The sequence below is a fragment of the Anabrus simplex genome, chromosome 3 (genome assembly GCF_040414725.1).
Source record: "Anabrus simplex isolate iqAnaSimp1 chromosome 3, ASM4041472v1, whole genome shotgun sequence".
Taxonomy (NCBI): domain Eukaryota; kingdom Metazoa; phylum Arthropoda; class Insecta; order Orthoptera; family Tettigoniidae; genus Anabrus; species Anabrus simplex.
In genome coordinates this window covers 519920963-519941470 of record NC_090267.1, presented here as the reverse complement: position 1 = coordinate 519941470, position 20508 = coordinate 519920963, and the positions used below count along the sequence as shown (strand labels likewise).

The 20508-nt window shown below is 39.9% G+C and overlaps 1 protein-coding gene across 1 annotated transcript in view; it reads right to left on the bottom strand.

Moving 5' to 3' along the window:
- LOC136866889 (receptor-type tyrosine-protein phosphatase H) overlaps positions 1–20508 on the bottom strand; it is an 819913-nt gene that overhangs the window by 123217 nt on the left and 676188 nt on the right. The window contains exon 17 of the mRNA XM_068227107.1: positions 10080–10156. Within this exon, the coding sequence (XP_068083208.1) occupies positions 10080–10156 (77 nt within the window). The remainder of the gene's footprint in view (positions 1–10079; positions 10157–20508) is intronic.

Below are 20508 nucleotides of genomic sequence, written 5' to 3'. Positions count from 1 at the left end.
TCGCCTCCTTAGATCAGTACTTTCATAAGTGAGACTTAGGCCAAGTTTGGGTAAAACTGAAGTCGCATGTTTCCATCTCAACAACAAACTGGCCCACCGTGAACTTAATGAAAATTCCAGAACACTAGAATTCCTCACAAAAGACACCCAAAATACCTCGGAGTAACCCTTGATAGAACACTGTCCTTCAAGGAACATCTGAAGATGAAAAAAACTCCAGTCACGGAACAATATCAACCACAAACTGTGTGACACCACCAGGGATTCTTTTGCTTCGACCTTGCGAACTTCAGCCCTTGCCCTTGTCTTCTCAACTGCAGAATTTTGCTCTCCAGTCTGGCTGAACAGCTGTTACACAAAACTGGTTGACATACAGCTAAATTATACTTTGCGCATTATATCGGGAACCATAAAATCTACTCCTACTTCTGGGCTACCAGTTCTGAGCCATATTCCTCCACCTCACATACGGAGAAAGAATGCCTTGTTCTGTGAGTACCAGAAGCTGTCGAGGAATTCCAGTCTGCCAATTCATGGAGATATACCCAACGCCTTGAACAACAGACTTCGTTCCAGAAATCCACCAATAAGCACTGCCAAAATCCTGGTTGACAAATTCATCCTGCAGCAGGATTGGATTCAAGAATGGACTTCCATGGCTCCAGCTGAGTATCAGAACTTCCCCTGTATTACAAGAATACCAAAAGTATTTGACCTACCTCGCAAAACCTGGACAACACTCAATTGCATCAGGAAAGGCCATAGAAAGTGCGCTGACTTCCTCTATAAATGGAGCAAACTTCCCTCCCCGGAATGTAGCTGCGGTGCCCCTAAGCAAACAGTTCGTCATATAGTGGAACAGTGCCACCTGAGTGCTTATCAGGGTAACCCAAAATACTTTCTTGACCCAGATCCTTCTTTTATAGACTATTTGCAGAGTTTGATGGTGAAATTGTAACCTACATAGTGTAATGTATATTTAATTTTTGATTGAGTGTTTTTATTTTTGGTGTCATACGCTAAATAAATACCTTCCTTCCCATACTTTATGATCTATCCCTAATCTGGCATTAAAATTGCGGTGACTGATGTTGACAGGGCGCAGTCGAGTCCAAATAGAATGATTATTTGTTGTCATCATCAGAATCCATTGTGGGAACATATGCGTTGCTTACCATTTAAGAGGAGTCTTAATGTTATAAGGCGTTCATTCTATTCAGAAGGAAGCCATGAATGGTTTCTGAGATATTTATTTCTTGTTTGTAAGGCCTGCTCCATGTATTTGGTACTATTTGGTAGCTTTTCCTTCCCAGAAGACGGGTTTCTCAATTGCAGCGTCGTGATTGAGTGTTATGCGTTGGTCGAACGCAGTTGTGGTGATGCTGTTGGACGCAGATATCCAATTGGCTATCCCTTTTTGAGATGAACACAGTACACCTACACAGGACTGCTCAGTCATAGATGTAGACAGCCACAATATTCAACAAGGCGATGAATCACACATCCGTTGCTTTCGTGCTAGGCTATTACTAGACGCTTCTAGACATCACAATTCTGCCCCAGCCTCATCGCAACTCACTGATCGTCAGATGACTTCTTGTGAGTGAGTTATTGTAGCTTGAGAATGTTCTTACACTCCAACACAGACACTATTTCAATGGCAAGCAAATACAAGCCTTCCTCCGTCATCCAGATGAGTATGAAACTTACAGTTTCTGCGCCTAGACGACTGTTCAGATCTTTAACGGTGCCCTTTTCTCCATATTTACCTACCAAAGGTCTCCTTCCCTGATAAATATGTCCTTGAGTTTTTAGCCCTGACAAGCTGCTACCAGCTGGAGCAAGGCTTTATTATGAAACATGTACTGCACCTGTCCCGGGCTCAACAGGATATCATTTATGTAACTTAGTTTCACAAATAAATCTTGAATGGAAATCTGTAGGATGAGAGCTTTGGAGATCAATCCCGGGCATCGAGTCCCATGCTCCCTACTTTCACTGTCTCAACGGCTAAGCTCAAGAGCATACGGGCAATGGACTGTTTGATAAAAATGGGCACTAAATTTTAATATAATGGAAGTAGGGTGTTATATAACATGAGAGGAATACACTACACTTCTGAAATAAGAAGGATTTTTGTTCCCAATCAAAAATATTAATTTTAATAAACTGATAGTCACATAATAAATTTACACGAGACAATGCCCTACAATTACATATCCCGGGCATCGAGCCCCATGCTCCCTACTTTCACTGTCTCAACGGCTAAGCTCAAGAGCATACGGGCAATGGACTGTTTGATAAAAATGGGCACTAAATTTTAATATAATGGAAGTAAGGTGTTATATAACATGAGAGGAATACACTACACTTCTGAAATAAGAAGGATTTTTGTTCCCAATCAAAAACATTAATTTTAATAAACTGATAGTCACATAATAAATTTACACGAGACAATGCCCTACAATTACATATAATAAATCAACTATCTGGTGGGTGCCCCCTTGCCCATGTCAGTCTGTTATATATCCGAGCATCATTTGACACCTCCAATCATCTTGTATACGCGCACCTAGGAACTTACACTTCGCAGTGAATAAGGGCGTCCCCTTTATTTTATTATCGATACCCTCCGGTATCCTTTATATTACTACGCAACAAAACATATGATGGCACCGCTCGGAAAACGAACCAAATTATTCCGTATCTTTCATGGTGGTGAAGTATTTAATGATCACAGTTACGCACATTCCCATAATCATGAAAATCATATCGCTGTATTTTGCATAATATATACTTGGCTACATTAATGAATTATTACAGTATCTCTTATGCATGTTTCTCCAAGATATCTTATCATACTACATCACAAAGTGGACCCAAGCAACGTTGGATTCCTGTAAGACACCATAAACGTCAATGAATAATATAATCACATGAATATGAAAAGAGTAATCATCTGAAATTACAATGACAAATAATACACTTTACACACAAGAATGCATATAGAAATTGTGACCCAGGTCTCCTGGTATTGATCCAAGGTTATCAATACTACATGGTATGGAACCCATGTTTCTTCGGTATCGGTGTGCATATCTGAAACTCCTATCTTCGAACTAATTCAATAAGAAAAATGGGTGGAATCACCTCATCTAAAGAAACATCGAGTCTACAACGTTGTGGTTATATATAATTGGCATGTGACTCTTACCACAGTGTTCAGGTGGAACGAACTTCTCGTATGAATGTTCCGAGTTTTTGACAGCCGAGCGAACCCGTCTTTGGGCTCAGCATTCACTCGCGTTAGAGGGTCGTAAATCTCTCTTTGAGCGGCCGTCTGTTTTCGACAGCTGGGAGAAAACTTTCACTTTCGTACGTCCTTCGCCTTGTCCAGGCACATCATCATTTAATGCTACTAAAATCATTTATCAATGACCCGGCTCTAGTCAGCCTTACTATGATCATCATCATCATCATCATCATCATCATCATCATCATCATCATCATCATCGTTGACCAATTCCAGTTTCCCAGGTGTGGTATACGAGCCCCTTCCATTTTGTTCTGTCCATGAACCATTCTTCGTTCACAATCCGCTCCCAATCCTGACCTCTCTCCTCTACATCCTTCTTCACTAAGTCTGTCCATGTTCTCTAGGTCTGCCCACTGGTCTCTTTCCCCTGATTTCTCTTTCATACTCCTTCCTTTCCTCATTCCTTTCACATGACCAAACCACTTCAGTCTTGCCTTTTGGATCTTCTGGAGTAAGGAGTCTTCTAGTCTTACGTCTTCTCTGACTTTTTCATTCCTGATTTTATCCCTCCTGGTCTTCTGGATCATTGTGCGTAGGAACTTCATTTCTGCACCTTGGAGTTTCGAGTTGTCTTTTCTTGTTAACGTAGCGGTTTCCAGGCTGTATGTGAAGATAGGGGTGTAGTATGATTTATACAGTGTCATCTCGGCTTTGAGTGATACTTGTTTATCCCATAGTTGCTGCCTTACTTGGAGGTAAAAATGTATTGCTTTGTTGATTCGACTATTTACTTCATATTTAGCTAAGTTATCCTTGGACATTATACTACCCAAAAAAGACACTGTCCAGCTTAGTGCCATTTAGCATGATTTCTGGCTGATTGTCACCCTTCTGTACCTTCAACACCACCGTTTTAGCCTTGTTGATCTCTCAAACTCCTGACTACACCTCTGCAGTCTCTCTTCCACATCTTTCTCTGATTTACCCCAAATTACCACATCATCTGCAAATGCAAAAGCATTTAAGTCTTGTAGCCCCTTTTCTTTTAGCGCCTTTAATATGGTATCCGTTACAATGATAAATAATAGGGGCGACAAAGCACTACCTTGTTGTACTCCCCTTTTTGTCTCAAACCAGTCTGATATTCCAGAACCGACTTGTACACAGCCTCTGGTTTTCTCTCTAAAACGCTTTAACTTTTGAAATTAGACTGTCTCGAACTTCAAGCGTTCTCAGACACTCCCAAATAAGCTCTCTTGGTATGCTGTCATAGGCCTTTTCGATGTCAAGGAACAGTAGATCTAGAGGCTTCCCTTTTCCCAATGTTTTTCCATCAGCATCCTGACAGCAAATATAAGATCTGTTGTTGATCTTCCAGCCCTAAAGCCACATTGTTCCTCTTCTAAAAGTGGTTCTACAATTTCTCGTAGTCTATTCTCTATAAATTTTTCCAGAATTTTTAGTCCATGAGAGAGTAGAGTGATGCCACGGTAGTTGGTACATTTCCGTCTGCTGCCTTTCTTGAACATAGGTACAATTACACCTTTCTTCCAGTCTTCTGGGATGGTATTTTTCTGCCATACTACATTTAGGAGTCTATATAGCCATTGGATTGCTGGGGTTCCTTCTGCTCTTAACATGTCCACACTTAACTCATCTATTCCTGCAGCTTTCCCTTTCTTCATACTTTTAAGGGTCTTCTCTATCTCCAACCATGTGATTGGTGGCTCCATATTTTTACTGGGCTCTTCACTTTTTCCAGATTCTTCTCTATTTTGAATTACATTTGATGCCTCTCCATTCAGGAGCTTGTCAAAGAAGGTCTTGAATTCTCTCCTGATTTCATCTTCCTCTCGTGCTACTGATCCACTGTCCTGCTCTATTACCTTGATGTCTTCTAAATTATTTCGCCTGTTTTTAATTACTCTGTAAAGAAGTTTCTTGTTTCCTCTGCTGTCCTCTTCCAACTTTTCCACAAACTCATTCCATTTTTTCTCTTTCTATTCTCTTACTCTCCTCTTAGCTGTGAGTTTTTTTGCCCCGTAGAGTTCCTGTAGTTTAGTTATTTCTTGGTCACCTGGATCTTGTGCATCTCTTTGCTTTTCTTTGTCTAGCATCTTTTTTGCCCAATTTCTCTCTTTTATAGCCAATCTGACTCAGTCATTCCACCAAGGTGTCTCTTTTTCTTTTATGGTCGATCCTGTTACTCCACACAGGTCTTTAGCTTCACCTACCAAAGTATCCTTAAAAATGTTCCATTCTTCTTCTACTGTATTCATTTCCCCTTTTGGTAAGTGTCTCTGTATCCTTATTTTATATTCTTCCTTCAGCTTGGCTTCTTCTAAATTCCAAGTCTTCACTTTACGTTTTCTTTTTCTTTTCTTTGGGGTTGCGTTAGCCACATGATTTAGGTCTGCAATCAATAATCTATGATCACTGTCCATACTCTCACTGGGGATAACTTTGACATCAGTTACATATTTCCCACTTCCTTTGTTAGTGATGACATAGTCGATGAGAGACTTATGTTTTCCATCCCAGGTATATCTTATCTTGTGGCTGTCTTGTTTTTGGAAGAAGGTACTTTTGATGATCAATCCATTTCTTCTGCACAAATCAAGCAGTTGTTCGCCTTCTGCATTTCTGTTCCCAAACCCATGTGGTCCAATGATTTCCTCATAACCAAGTCTCTCTGTCCCAACTTGTGCATTTAAGTCCCCAATGATGATGACATTTTCTTCATCAATTATATCTTCTAGATCTTGACAGAATTGTTCCTTCTCTTGAGCGCTACATCCAACCTGTGGTGCATATACCTGCACTACCGTGTAATTTGTGGACTCCAGCTGCATGGATAATTTAATTATCCTATCATTTTAATAGGAGACTTCGGTAATGGCGTCCATGTCTTTTGTTATCAGGAAAGCTACACTATTTCTGGCCTCTTCCTCGCGTCCACTCCATACTAATTTGTAGCCATCTCTGAGAATCTTGCTACCTGCCTTTTTCCATTTTATTTCACTCATTCCCAATATGGATAGATATTTCCTCTTCATCATATCGATAAGTTCTTCAGTTTTTCAGGTCAGGGTCAAAATATTCTTAGTCCCAATTCTTACATTGTCTTTCATCGGAGCCATGTTGGCCGTCATACCTGCCGATCTGCTCGAAGACTTTGTCAATTTCAGTATTTTATTTGATCTCCATCCGAGGCTCATTTGATTGTTGAAAGCAATTTGAAGACGCTACAACTGGCTTGCTAGGCCTACCATGGATCTTCGCGTTGATACTTTGTTATGCACTAGATGGTCAGTGCCTGACACGCATTTCCTCATGTCAGTTAAGTCTATGATAATAATATTCATATTATTCTTTCATCTTTCGGTCTGTCGTCTCAAACACTGCCATACGAGCCATCTCTCCTAACCTCAAAAACTAGTATCTCAAACCACATTGTTCATTCATTTATAAGACTCTATTTAACTAACACCACATCACTTCTGTACTACATAAATCATGGATCGCATCCCGAATAGTGTCTTCACCTTCACCTGATTGCAGCCTTAAGATTAAAAGGGGGCGTAACACCTGCTTTACTTTTGAAGCAATGAAACAAGTTATACTTGAAATATTATGACGACTCATAACGACTAATGGAACTGTAATGATTCAGAACGTCTGTTGAAGTATTAATCCCATCCTAAAAATGCCTCACACACAACAAACACTAGGGGCCATATAATTAATTCATGCAGGAAGTTCCAGGGGATAAACTTGTGATTACTCCAATCACAGAAGAAATCCATATAAAGACCTATTAATAAAAAGCTTCACTCCCTTCGAAACACGCCCATGGCGCTAAACTATTGTCGAGATGTTTCCATGTTAGAGAAAATTGTATACACAAATTTAACATTTTACGGGCGGTATGAAATTCATGCTTAGAACAATGGAATGTACTTTACGCTTCTGCTTGTAGTCTGCTGTCATCAGAAGGTTCAGCTGGGGGATTTAAGCTGCCATCACGGAAGCCTCGTTCCTGGTGAGTCCTTGGTTCATATTCTTCTTCTGGGTCCCGTGCACGATGGCTTGATCCGCAGAGTGCAGTTGGATGTTCTGTGTGGTCCCTGATGTGATGAATGCAGGCACAAGGCGCGACTCTCGTAGATTCCTTTCTTGGGTTCGACGAGCACTCTCGAACATATAGGCAATTGGGAAATGTATTAATGATGTAAATGTTTTATGCATCATCAAATAACCTGCTATGACTAGAGACAAGTGAACTAACCGAGTAACGATTAAGTGTCTGTAGCTCGCTACTCATTTTCCTCTATAACATATCACAGTCAGTGATTTCCTTTGTTTTATATGAGCGTCGCACTTTCACTCAGACACTATTCCCAGGCTATAATAGGACTTCCAATTAGTTCGATTAGCGCCTACCGACACTGCACTTGACTTAATCATGGCAACTAATCATTCTTAGAACATATCGGCATCTCACTACGTTCACACAATCAATAGAAGCTACCCGCTCTTTAAATGTTATACACGTGAGCCGCCACTGACGCTACATTCCCTTAATATGTGAATATTTTAATGTGGGAATTACCAGCACCTACTCAAACACACAATCCTGCACGATTGGATTATATATTTACGTGGAATTATCTGATATAACACAGACTTAAGTTGAACACAATAATTAAAAGTGGATAGCGCACAACATTTTTCAGTCACATTGAATTACAATAACTGAGCACACTGGCTCACACTGACCGATGAAGTTTCACAGCTAACACGTAACAACTGCGGTAGGATGTATCAGAATGGCATACTATGGACTATTTGGGGTTTCTTATATAGTGAAACCGCCTTGTCGCCGAGAGTGGTGGTAAACCCCGCACCCTTGCGAAAATTCGTTAATAATGATTTCTCAGAGTCGTGTGAGTGGTCAAATTGTAGCCCAAAAATTCCACTTCCCACTGATCGAGTTTGATTCAAATCGCATCGTTGGACCTCTCGTAATTTCGTAGGCTTTCCTTTATAAATTGGCGCTTGGACTATTGTATCGTGGGGAGTTCCTAGTTTCTGTCGCGTGGCTCGCCTCTAATATCTGGTTTCCATTTACGCCCACCTGTCTAAAGCGCGTAATTACTGATACACTTATTGTGTAGTACATCTCCTGACGTCATTAATTAGCATAAAATACGCCGGTTCAGATGAGACATTACTCGTAAATTTCCATAACGTGAATCAAAACTTTCATTATTATTATTATTATTATTATTATTATTATTATTATTATTATTATTATTATTATTATTATTAACAAGTGAATATTATGAATTGGCACCAGTCGATACACAGGGAAATCGCTGAGAATATCCAGCTCTTGTGTTAAAACACTGTAATAGACTCCGTCTTCTGACGCAAATGTTCTCCTGCGCTTGGCGTGGCTGTTCTCTTCTCTGTCTGCGAAGTGGGAGCGCGATCCCAAGGACTCACTGTACATAGCTCTCTGTGCGCGTAGCTAGACCCTTGGCCTTCAAGCTGGTTCCTCGCCACTCGTACCCCGGTGTGGGCGAAAAATACTCATTATGACTAAATATGTCGCAGAATGTCGCGGAAAACGGCATATATTGTCTGTTGGACTCATGAGATGCCTCTGGGCATGGTGGTGAATTGTTACAGTATTCTATTATAACCTTGAGTATACTGTACATACGTAATGCTTCGTTAAAAATATCATAGAAAATCTCGCTGTGTTCTTAACATATCCTTCTGATTTTTTTCTAGATATAGTAGTGGTGGTACTAATGGTAAGAATGAAGTTATCGGCAAAAGGAACGTAGGGGCCACGAAGGACTTGAAAATGAAATTAAAATATCATGAGCTCTCATTCGAAACTCGTTGGCGTGTATTGAAGAGTGTTGTGCTATTGGAACCTTTGGGGCAATGTTCAAGATACCACGTCGTGCCGGGAAGTCATGTGAAGACTTAACACAGGAAAATTGGCTATTTCCATCACGAATACAGTCGAAACGTGGATGTGGAACCTCTGGCAGTGGGGAACTGTGACAGTACCAGAAGAAGCCCCAGTATAGACACACCTACTAAGAGATTTGCTTTTTCCTTGCTTTCTGACACTCACGCTGTATTCTCAATCAACACATACAGCGTCACTGTATTTTTGTGTGAGAAATGGCTCAAAGCACGAAAACACTAGTAGAATTCTCCTAAATATGGTAACAATCCCCGAAATGTTAACTAACACGGATAATCCAGTTGCTAATAGGAGTAAGTAAATATCAAGCCATAAGACGAGGAAGTAAGGAAAATTAATGGATTTTAAGCAACAGAAGTGACAGCCACCTAAAGACTGCTAAGAAATAACAGTAAAAGAAGAGTGAATAGGTGGAAAAACGAGCCATGTTAAACAGGGAACAGCAGAACCGTAGGTTGTCTCTAATTGGATAGTTATCTCAGATCGAGCACGAAACAGATCACCGATCTACAATGTGAAGAAGTGAAATAGAAAAAGGGAGGACAGAGGAAGTAATATATGCAGCATAGAAAGGACTGAGCAACTGTTGGCTGCATAAATATGTAGGTTTCTTAACGTAGCCTCGAATGGCTTTAAACCAATTTTAGTTTCGTCAGTGTGCAACACAGGGTCAGCAATTCTGTACAACTACCATGGACCTTGTTTCACGCGGATGACATAGAACAATGTAGCGTTAGAAAATAGGAGAGCAGGGCTGGAGACAAGAACACAAGCGCCCGTGTGTGGGCAAGGCAGAAGAAGCAGAGCACTACTTACCCTAATGAATGAAGCATTGATGTAATCTGACGACGGATCCTCAGGCAGTGGGTCCAGCACCACTCTGGTAGAGTCGACTGAAAAAGATGACGATACGGATCAGTACACATGCACCTGAAGTAACGGAACAAAGCAGATTGCACCACGGTATTCCCTGCCCCGGAGTCTCTCAACACCTGCTTTTGCAATTTGCTTTACGTCACAGACAGGACTGGGACAGGAAAGTGGTAGGAGCAGGAAGCAAGCGGCCGTGGCCTTAAGGTACAGCCCCAGCATCTGCCTGCTGTGAAAATAGGAAACCACGGAAAACCATCTTGAAGGGTGCCGACAGTGGGGTTCGCTCTTGTGCCACTTTCATCTTCGTTGGTCAACTCATGCTCTCTTCTGACCTGTGACATCCTTTCATTCCCTAATACCTGCATTCTGCCTCGTCTCCGGGGATCAGTGGCAAGTGACATCTAGCGTCAAGTACGGTTGCTGTTGTTGCCAGAAAGCAAGGGCCACTGGTTTCACCCAAGATGTGGTGAAAGCTGGGCATTTCATCCACTGGTCCCAGCACTGCTTAAGCCGTGAAGGTTGGGCGAAGTTCTACCAATCAGTGCAGCGAAATGCAGGCCGAAATCCTCATCATTTTCAACGTACGTTGTAAGAAATAAGTTATTTAAATTAATTTAAGTTCGTATTTTCACCGCATACAATAAAGAGGTCTACAATGTCAAATATTTTTGTAATATACGTAATGAATCAGAATGTTCACTAAAAATTTTAAGAGGTGCGATTGCTTGGGTTTAAATTGTCTGATAAACTCACCGGGAATAACATCAGTGAGGTTATTTGTTTGAAGGCACGCACATTTTTGTTCGCATAGTAAATGTCTATGCCCGCATTCGATGTCAAACTTCCTAGCAGTAATCATCGGACGCCTGCTAAGTTTTAAATACTATTTTCAAATTCAGTGAACAGGGAAATTCAAACAACACAACAACACTATACAAATCAAGCAGTAAACTCGTTCAATTATGTAATTAGTTTTTCCTGAATGAGTAACAGGAATTTTAATTTTTAAGAAATGGAACTACTGCCATTCCCATCCAAGGGAAAGTACTGTACATCGTAGCTTGTACGCTTAAAGCATGTATCTTTGTAAATTAAAAACGAAAATTATCACGTGTTTAAGCTTCCACTTAAAAGCAACTTGCGACACAAATACTTCTTTATCAGTATTGAACATTACGAAGTACGGTCAATTGCAGACTCATTGTCGTAAAAGGATAAAATTTATCTGTCTTCTTCACACCAACGAATAAATGCTTCTTCGTCTCTTAGTGACACTTGCTTTTCACGCTTTCATCCTCGACGTAAATAAATGTTATTCGAAATAAAATTGACTGTTTACAACCAATGCAGTATAAGCTGAGTAGTGGGAGGGAGCTTCAGTAGTATAATAGGACAGTTCGGCGGCCACCTCCACCTCAGGCTCTCGGGAAATTTTAATTTTAGCGGGAAATTTGAATTTTGGCGCGATATTTGAATTTGTAAACAAAGCCACGTGCTTTTTGACAGCTGTCATCGACAACAACGCATCGCTAACCTCACTGCTGTCATCTTGACGGGCCTAAACCTCAGTGGTCCCAACTTAACCTAACTAGCGCGAGATTTGAATCGGTAAATAAAGCCACGTGCTTTTTGACAGACAACAACGCATCGCTAACCTCACTGCTGCCATTTTGACGGGCCTAAACCTCAGTAGTACCAACTTAACCTAACTAGCGCGATATTTGAATAGGTAAACCAATCCACGTGTTTTTTGACAGCCACGTGCTTTTTGACAGACAACAACGTATCGCAAAACTCAGTGCAGCCATCGTGACGGACCTAAACCTTAGTGGTACCAGCTTAACCTCACTAGCGCGAGATTTGAATCGGTAAAAAATCCACGTGCTCTTTTGACAGCTGTCATCCGCCATCTTTAAACTACAGAGCACCGTGCTGCCCTCTTTATCGCAGTAGCTGCAAATTCGTCACCTGTCATCGGCAGTGCTGCCATCTTGGCGGGTCAAAACCTTAGTACTACCAACTTAACCTCACTAGCGCGAGATTTGAATCGGTAAATAAATCCGCGTGCTATTCCGACAGCTGTCATCCGCCATCTTTAATCAAGAGAGTACAGTGCTGCCCTCTTTAGCTACCTGCCTTTGAAATGTGGTGGCGGATAATTTGAAAAATGCGTTTTTTGACAGCAGCCATCTTTGAGCACCGTGATGCCCTCTTTAGCTAGATACCTGTGGTGGCAGACAATTCCACGTGACAGTAGCCATCTTTGAGCACAGTGCTGCCCTCTTTGTGGTGGCGGGAAATTCCACGTGCTCTTGTTTGGAAACAAACTCACGTGCTTTTTTCTGACAGCTGTCATCCGCCATCTTGCATCACAAACCTCAGTGCTGCACTCTTTAGCTAGATACCTTTGAAATGTGGTGGCGGCAAATTCTACATTCTCTTGTTTGGAAACAAACCTATGCGCTTTTTTGACAGCTATCATCCGCCATCTTTAATCCAGAGAGCACCGTGCTGCCCTCTTTAGTTGAAATGTGGTGGCGGCAAATTCTACGCGCTCTTGTTTGGAAACAAACCCATGTGCTTTTCTGACAGCTGTCAACCGCCATCTTTAATCTAGAGAGAACAGTGCTGCACTCTTTAGTTGAAATGTGGTGGCGGCAAAATCCACGTGCTCTTGTTTGGAAACAAATTCTACGTGCTCTTCAGCTGTCATCCACCATCTTTAATCAAGAGAGCACCGTGCTTCCCTCTTTGTGGTGGCGGATAATTTGAAAAATTATTTTTGATAAGCAGTCATCTTTAATCCAGAGAGAACAGTGCTGCCCTCTTTAGCTACTTACCTTTGAGGCGGTTAATTTGAAAAATTATATTTGACAAGCAGCCATCTTTAATGAAAAGAGCATCGTGCTGCTATCTGGCGGGTAATTTTTACGTCACAGCTGTCATCCACCATCTTGCATTGCTAACCTTAGTGCTGCCCTCTTTAGCTACTTACCTTTGAGGCGGACTATTTGAAAAAAATCTATTTGACAAGCTGTCACCCGCCATCTTGCATTGCAAACCTCAGTGCTGCACTCTTTAGTTGAAATGTAGTAGCGGATAATTTGAAAAAATTCTTTTTTGACAAGCAGCCATCTTTAAACTACAGAACACCGTGCTGCTATCTTTATCGTAGTAGCGAGCAATTGAAAATCTAGATGCTTTTTTCTAACAGCTGCCATCCGCCATCTTTAATCAAGAGAGCGCAGTGCCGCACTCTATGTAGTAGCGGATAATTTGAAAAATTCTTTTTGACAAACGGCCATCTTTATTCAACACAGTTACCGCTATCTTACATCGCTTACCTCGGTGCTACACTCTTTAGTTGAAATGTGGTGGCGGTAAATTCGAACAAGTTTAATCATACATCGGGGGAGCTAGAGTAACCACGTGCTGCAGTGATGACGTCATCATGCATGTTTAGACTTGTCCGTTTTCTTAAGAGTAAGTCGGTGTAAAGGAATGCAATAAGTATGCATCATATAAACAAGAGTTTGCATATGCTGCAGCGATGACGTTATTGTAGGTGCGCATGTTTAAACCCGTTCGTTGACTAAAAGCTTTAGTCTTCGAGAAACAGTGATAGAGAGTGGAGTGCAAACATGACGAAAACATTAGTAGTTGATGTGCAAGGCTTTAAAGTAAACGGAAACAAATTTGTGTTTAAAGAGGTGGCTGTGTTAGATTGCAGTGTGTTGTGGGCACCAAAACTTGTTAGTTTAGTATTTAGCCCACCGTTCCCTTACTGTTTGCAAACAGATGAAGATAAAAAGCAGACTCAGTGGATTGAAAACAATTTAGGTTTAAAGTGGGAAGAAAAAGGAATACCCTTTCTACCTTTAATGATGAATGCACATTTGTCAAGAGCAGATCTTGTTCTTTCAGAGGGTTGTGAAAAGAAAGAATGGTTGCGTGATTTTCTACCATCATCGTGTGAAATTATCGACATGCATGAATTGGGGTGCCCATCATTTAAAACTCTTTCGAAAGACCATAGAAGAGAAACAAGTAAACAGTCTTTACAACATGTATGCATGCTCTTTGATTGGTTGTGTTGCAGTGCATGCCGGGAAGTGAACAACATATGTAAACTGCAGTGTCGAAATAACCTTAGTGTAAAAGAAACATTTGTAGAGTAAAGACATCATGTCGTTTCTAACAGATACTAAGTGTAACGCAGTTGAAAAGGAGATCGTAAAGTTTTAAGCATGCAAAAAGAAACTAAACACTTTTAGTGAAGAAGAGTTAAATGCATTACCAAAGGCATTTTTGGTTAATGTAGCTGCGAATGCTGTAAAGAAGATTTGGGATAAGGTGCTGAGCCGTATCCTGCCGGCCCATAATAATAATTAGAATATTATTTGACCCAATATGTAAAATCTATTTATAAAAGTCACAGTCTAACATGTTAAAGCATCGTATCCCAAGATAGTTGATACCGGATGTTGAGCAAGACAGTGAATTGCTGGATATTGCTTCATATTTCCGTATGACCGTGAGAAAGGATAGTGTACCCAAGCGGTGGGAAGGATCGACACGTGTATTAGATGCTGACCAAGCAAGATATTTCAGCCAATGGGAACTTAAGGATTTGGCAAACCTGTAGGCCACACCGCGCCAAATCTTAATTCCAGGATGACCAACGTGCTCAGTTGATAAAGTCAGTTTCTGTAGGTAATCGGTTTTCCACAGTTTCAGAAGTCATATATATTTGGAAATGTAATATAAAAATTGGTGGAAGAGATTTGCTAGTGTTTGAGCTGTGTTTTGTAAATATATCACAATAAGTATTGTATTGTGTCATCATATATGACGAACTCTCTGATTGGTGGTTGGTTCAGACACCTGGGAACCCCAGCATTAATGGCGTCACCGAAGCCTCCTCAGTAACCCAAGCTCTGGAGAGCGTCACTCTGTGTTAGACTTGGATAGTGCGGAAGCACCAACTCTGTATCTCTGTGTTAAATGCTTGGATAGTGCGGAAGCACAAACTTTGATTGGTGATCGTGATTAACGTGGTGTTATTCCAGTAATAGTAAGTGGCTCTCAATGATACTTTAAATTGTGCAGTTGCAATATTTTACTGTACTTGAGTAAATGGAATAGTATAATTTTGGCAGAGTTTACTTTCAATTGATAAAGACGGTGCTTAGTGACCGCTGAGTAACAAGTGTAGTGGAAACGTGCTATTGTTTCACTACTTCGCGACGAGCGCGTTTTCACGTGTAACTTCCGTAACGAACCGTGTGCTGCTTTTCAAACTATATTTTCACCCTTTAAGTGAAGTGTGCAATATATATGTGAATCAGTGTGTTTAGCTGATCTTGTAAAGAGAAAGGGTATTTCGGCTCGCAGCATTAAGCAGCGAAGATATTATCAACTATAGTCTTCTGTGTTCCAGTGAATTATTTTCCAGCAAGATGATGGATACGCCTGCAGAGGAAGGAAGTGCATTCCCACATGTTAATGCTGTGATTAACATGGTGTAGATCCCTAAATCAGTGGGGATGTAAGCTGCTATCCTGGTGTCCCGAGAGTCGTAATGTAAGTACAGTAAGGCGCATGTGTTATTTATCGCATGATATGTAAGTTATGTTAAGGTACTAGGGCAGTGTAGATAGAATTTTTTTTTCATGTAAAGTAAGCCTGACGGCATGTGTTTGTTTAATTTTTTTACTATGATAGATTCGGATACGAGAATAATGCATGTTTATTTTATTTTCATTTTGCTTTATGATTAGATGTTTGGGAAAATGAGGGATTGATAGGATCAGTTGTTGTTTATTTGTGTATGTTATTTAGCGTAGGATATTCCGACTTTTCCTTAAATATATGCTAGAAGGGCTAAATTGATAGGTTCATTTTTATACAACGTTAAGCACGTATTAGTTCATTTTATTTCGGTTATTCAGAGAGACAGGTGTAGCTATTCTGCATGATGCATGATTTTACAGAAGCTGACAGAAGGAGCTGCAGAACGCAGTTGTTAAAATATGATATTTGAAGTTAAGTTGGATTCTGTTTGCCTGATGGTCTGCCAAGGACACGAGCTGCGTCTTATTATGTGGAAAGGCCAGTGGGATTCATGAGAAATAATGAGATAAAGATTGCATGCTGAATTATAACGTATTGGTGCAGGCTGATTGTATGCCTGACAAGATAAAGAGTATTGTGCAGATGTGTGTGCCTGCCTAGTGTCTTCCGAGTGTATATTGTGATCGGAATGGACAGTGTTAATTCCAGACTATTGAATCTGATGTTGTTAAGTGGCCGAAGCATGCTAAGAAGGAATGAATATACGTGAGTTTCTGTGTAGCCGATGAAAGGCGTTATCTCATAGCAAGCTGATTTCTGGCCTGTGTTTATCTGTAAGTGTGAAGGAGACAGTATTTCCTTGTGGTGGCCTCGGGAGACAAAATCCAATCTTTAGCATAGTGGAGTTCAACATTTCTTTTCAGCTCGTAATCTACCCGGAAGTACATGACGGATGACCGCGCTGTTGAGCGCTCAAACGCAGCAGAAGAAGGCAATGTAGCCCATTGCTTTCTTCGTGATATCAAGGGTTATTTATATGTTTTCCCTTACAGGATGATATTTTACATTATTATTTGTGATTGTATACCTTGTCTCGTTGTTTTAAAGGGAACAGCCGGAGTGCTGAAGTATTGTTGGTTTTTCTAGTTCTGTCTAGATCTTTTGCAGTGAACCGGGATTCACATTAGAATCAGTGTAGCATTTAAGATTTTACTCGATATCCGATGTGTGTATATATATATATATATATATATATATATATGTTTAGTTTGATTATTTGAATTGTTGTTAATACAGTGTAGGATTTGCCCCTAGTATTTTGCATAACTTATATAGCGTCCAGTGCGTCTTAATTATTTTTCTTTCTTTATAATGTAACTTTTATTTTACGTAAATAGTTTGACGATTCTCGGGAGTAACTTAACTTTGAAACCGTATCGTTGGGATGCGATAGTGTGAAACTCCATACGGAAATACCACATGGCAGTGTTTGCGTATACTTGTTGCCATACAATATAAACATTGGACTATATGAAGAATCTCAGTCTTGATTTATATAAATGTTCTTTGATGAACTTGTTTTTTTTTAATGTCAAATTTTGTATGATCATTCAATTAACGTTCTAATTTCGACTTATTTCTAATACTTTGAGTTCATTTTTTACAAATTATATTTTTCTTGATTTAATTATTTTCATGTGATATGATCGGGGATATTTATTAATAAATCCATCTTACCCCCATGATTGTTTCTCATTCGTGTTATACCTCCATTTCCTGTCATTGATTGCTATTTTAGTGTATGAACTTCGACTTTTTATCCTGACCCAACCGACAACAACCCACACTCTGCCCAACCCTGAGTTAGTCGGATGTTCATACAGGCATCGTCCTAGAGGGTATTTACCCCTGGGTATAGTGCCTCGTGAGTGGACTCAAGATCCTGTTTTGTCAGAGCTTCAAACGTGTAGTTTACATCATGAACACGTGAGTTTAGGTAGAAGACCGTCTGTGAGACAGTGCTGTACATGTCAACTAATTAAACTGTATCACGGACCTAAAACTAACGAGTTGTCTTCGCTTATAAACACTTATTATGGCTGTGGAGAGAGTAAACAAGGAAAAGGTGAAGAAACTTGCTGGGAAAAAGATGAGGAAGCATGTTGGGCGTGGACTCATCAATAGAGTGATTGATCTTCTTTTCTTCGTGCTTCTTCTCCCCTGCGGTCCTAGAACACGTTCGCCTGACACGTAGTTACATGCTGCCTGCATAGAGTATGTCGTGTAGCTGTTAAAATCTGCTTCGTAAAGTTATGCTGTGTGTGTGTGTGTGTTATTACCTAGTGCTTTAGCTGCTCAGAAGATAGCAGCACTTGTCGTTGTTGGTGCAATAAAACGAAAACTGAGTGACAAAGACCGTAAAATAGACAAAGGATAAAAATGTATATAACTTAAATATATTCTAAAATAAATATGAATTTTCAAAACATATTACAGGTGCTGTTTAATCCTACAGTATGTCCTACTGACTTAGAAGAAAGGAAACGTAGAGGATTAAAAGAAAACACACATAAAATTTAAAGTACATCCTCTTTATTAATCCATGAATTAAAGCTGTTATTAAAACCAAGCCATTTAACATACAGTTTATTGCCACGACGTCGAATAACACGTTCAACTAATTAGTGATCAGGATATTTTGTTTTCTGCAGTTCTTCGATGTAGAATCCTCCTTCAATAGGCTGTCCTCTGAGATCGCGAAGTAAATACCGTACGTAACTGGATTAGTAAGCTTAACACTTCTGATTTGAAAAATTTCAGTGCTCCAGTTAGGTGTGTATCCTTTTGCAAAGATAGACTTGTGTTCGCTGATGCGAACAAAATCACCTTCTTTAAAGCGATGGCGACGTGGATCAGCTGTTTTAATTACAAGATGAATGGCATTTATACGAGGTGTATTCTTTGTAACAAGACGTGGCTTTGTTCCGATAGCGCGATGAGGTGTATCGTTGTAGGTAGATAAAAGTCTAGGTAGCAGATCAATCCAACGATATGAACCTTGCGCTGTAAATTCTCGCCACATCATTGTTTAGAGTGTACGATTAAAGCGTTCTAAAACACTTGCTTTGAGATTGCTGAACGTAGAGTAGTGTTGAATGCCAAGTAACTTGAGGTAAGAAGAAAAATCCTTGTTGTAAAACTCTTTACCTTGATCAGTTTGAAGAAGCCTTGGGCAGCGTTTCGATTCTTCAACAATATGTTTAAATGCTTCTTTAACTTGAGCTGCTGTTTTAGAACGCACTGGTTGTGCAAAAGCAAACTTCGAGTACACATCGATAACAGTAAGTAGATACTTATACCCCTTATTACTAGAGGCATATGGAATCATTTCTACTAAGTCTGCTTGCCAGAGATCATCTTTTCCTCGTGTAATAACGCGTCTGCGACAGTAGGTGTGACGTGCTGGTTTATGTAACTCATGTGCGATGTTTACCTTTACAGGTGAGATCTTCTCTTGACGAGCCATTACAAAATAATACCGGCATAACGTAGTTCTCTTTCTATTTCTAGAACTTCTGATCCGTGACCAGTGTGACCAGCCTCTTGCGATGCTCTTAAAAGTTGTAATAGTTCAACGAGTAAATTTGGGTCATTCCAGTATCTTACATACACATACGGCAACAAAGGCTTGTAGATAACATCAAGACTACGTGCAGTCGGAAACAGCTTAGAAATAAACTCACGATACTTGTAACTCTTATTCGCATTTACAGCTTCCGTTCTCTTGTAATTACGTCGTGTTGCGTCAGTAGCAAAAAGTATTGCTTTATATTTTTTAAGATCATCTTGTAAAATTATATCCTTGTCAGGTATTCGTGAGAAAAGAAGTTCTAAGAGTCCTTTCGTAGGTTTATAGGTAACACCTTTTACAATGAGTTTGTTGTTATTGATCTTAACATTTGAATTTCCTATCCAGAAACAGTCATCTTCGTAGCGAATACCGTAGGTAGTGTCAGTATGTCCTGTAAAAAATTTTTTCTATATAAGGTGAAAAAAGAGATCCATAGGTATCTTGAATAAAAGTTATAAACTGATTGCGATACTCTGGTGTAATCATAACCTCAGACAAAGATGGTAGATTTTGCGTCGATGTAGTAGGTGTTTCAGCAATAACATCTGTAGTTAAAAACTCAACACGCTTAGATGGTGATGTATCATTAAGTTCTTCTTTTTCTTCTTCTTCTTCTTCTTCTTCTTCTTCTTCCTTATCTTCCTCTTCCTCTTCTGTATCTACATCCTGCTTCTTCTCTTCCTTATCTTGTTCATGCTTTTCTTCTTCTTCTTCATGATTCTCTTTATGATATGATGTTTGCATAGAAGCCAAACTTGAAGTAGACTGCGGTAATGAAGTAGAATTAAAAATTTCTTTGAGTGGTGAACTTAGTTGTGTTTTTAAAAATAAATCCGTGTCTGCTTGAATACGTTTAAGCTCTTTAAGTTTCCGTCGAATATTGTTTCGCGTTTGGATGATATGTTTTGCGATCTCCTTGCTAGATGTTAACATGATGATGGTTTTTAATCAAGTAGTCACTGTAATTCTGTGTTAATGCATATAAAATGATCGAAACCCATGCGATATCGTCCATGCTGTACATCACTTTCTTTATCAATAACTAAAAAGCGGTAACGGTGTAATGACCAACATTTAGCACACATACGTTTAAAGTCATCGAATGTCATATCAGTGTTAACATGATCGTTATACACATGTCGCATGTTGCGCTCATCTTGCCGAAAA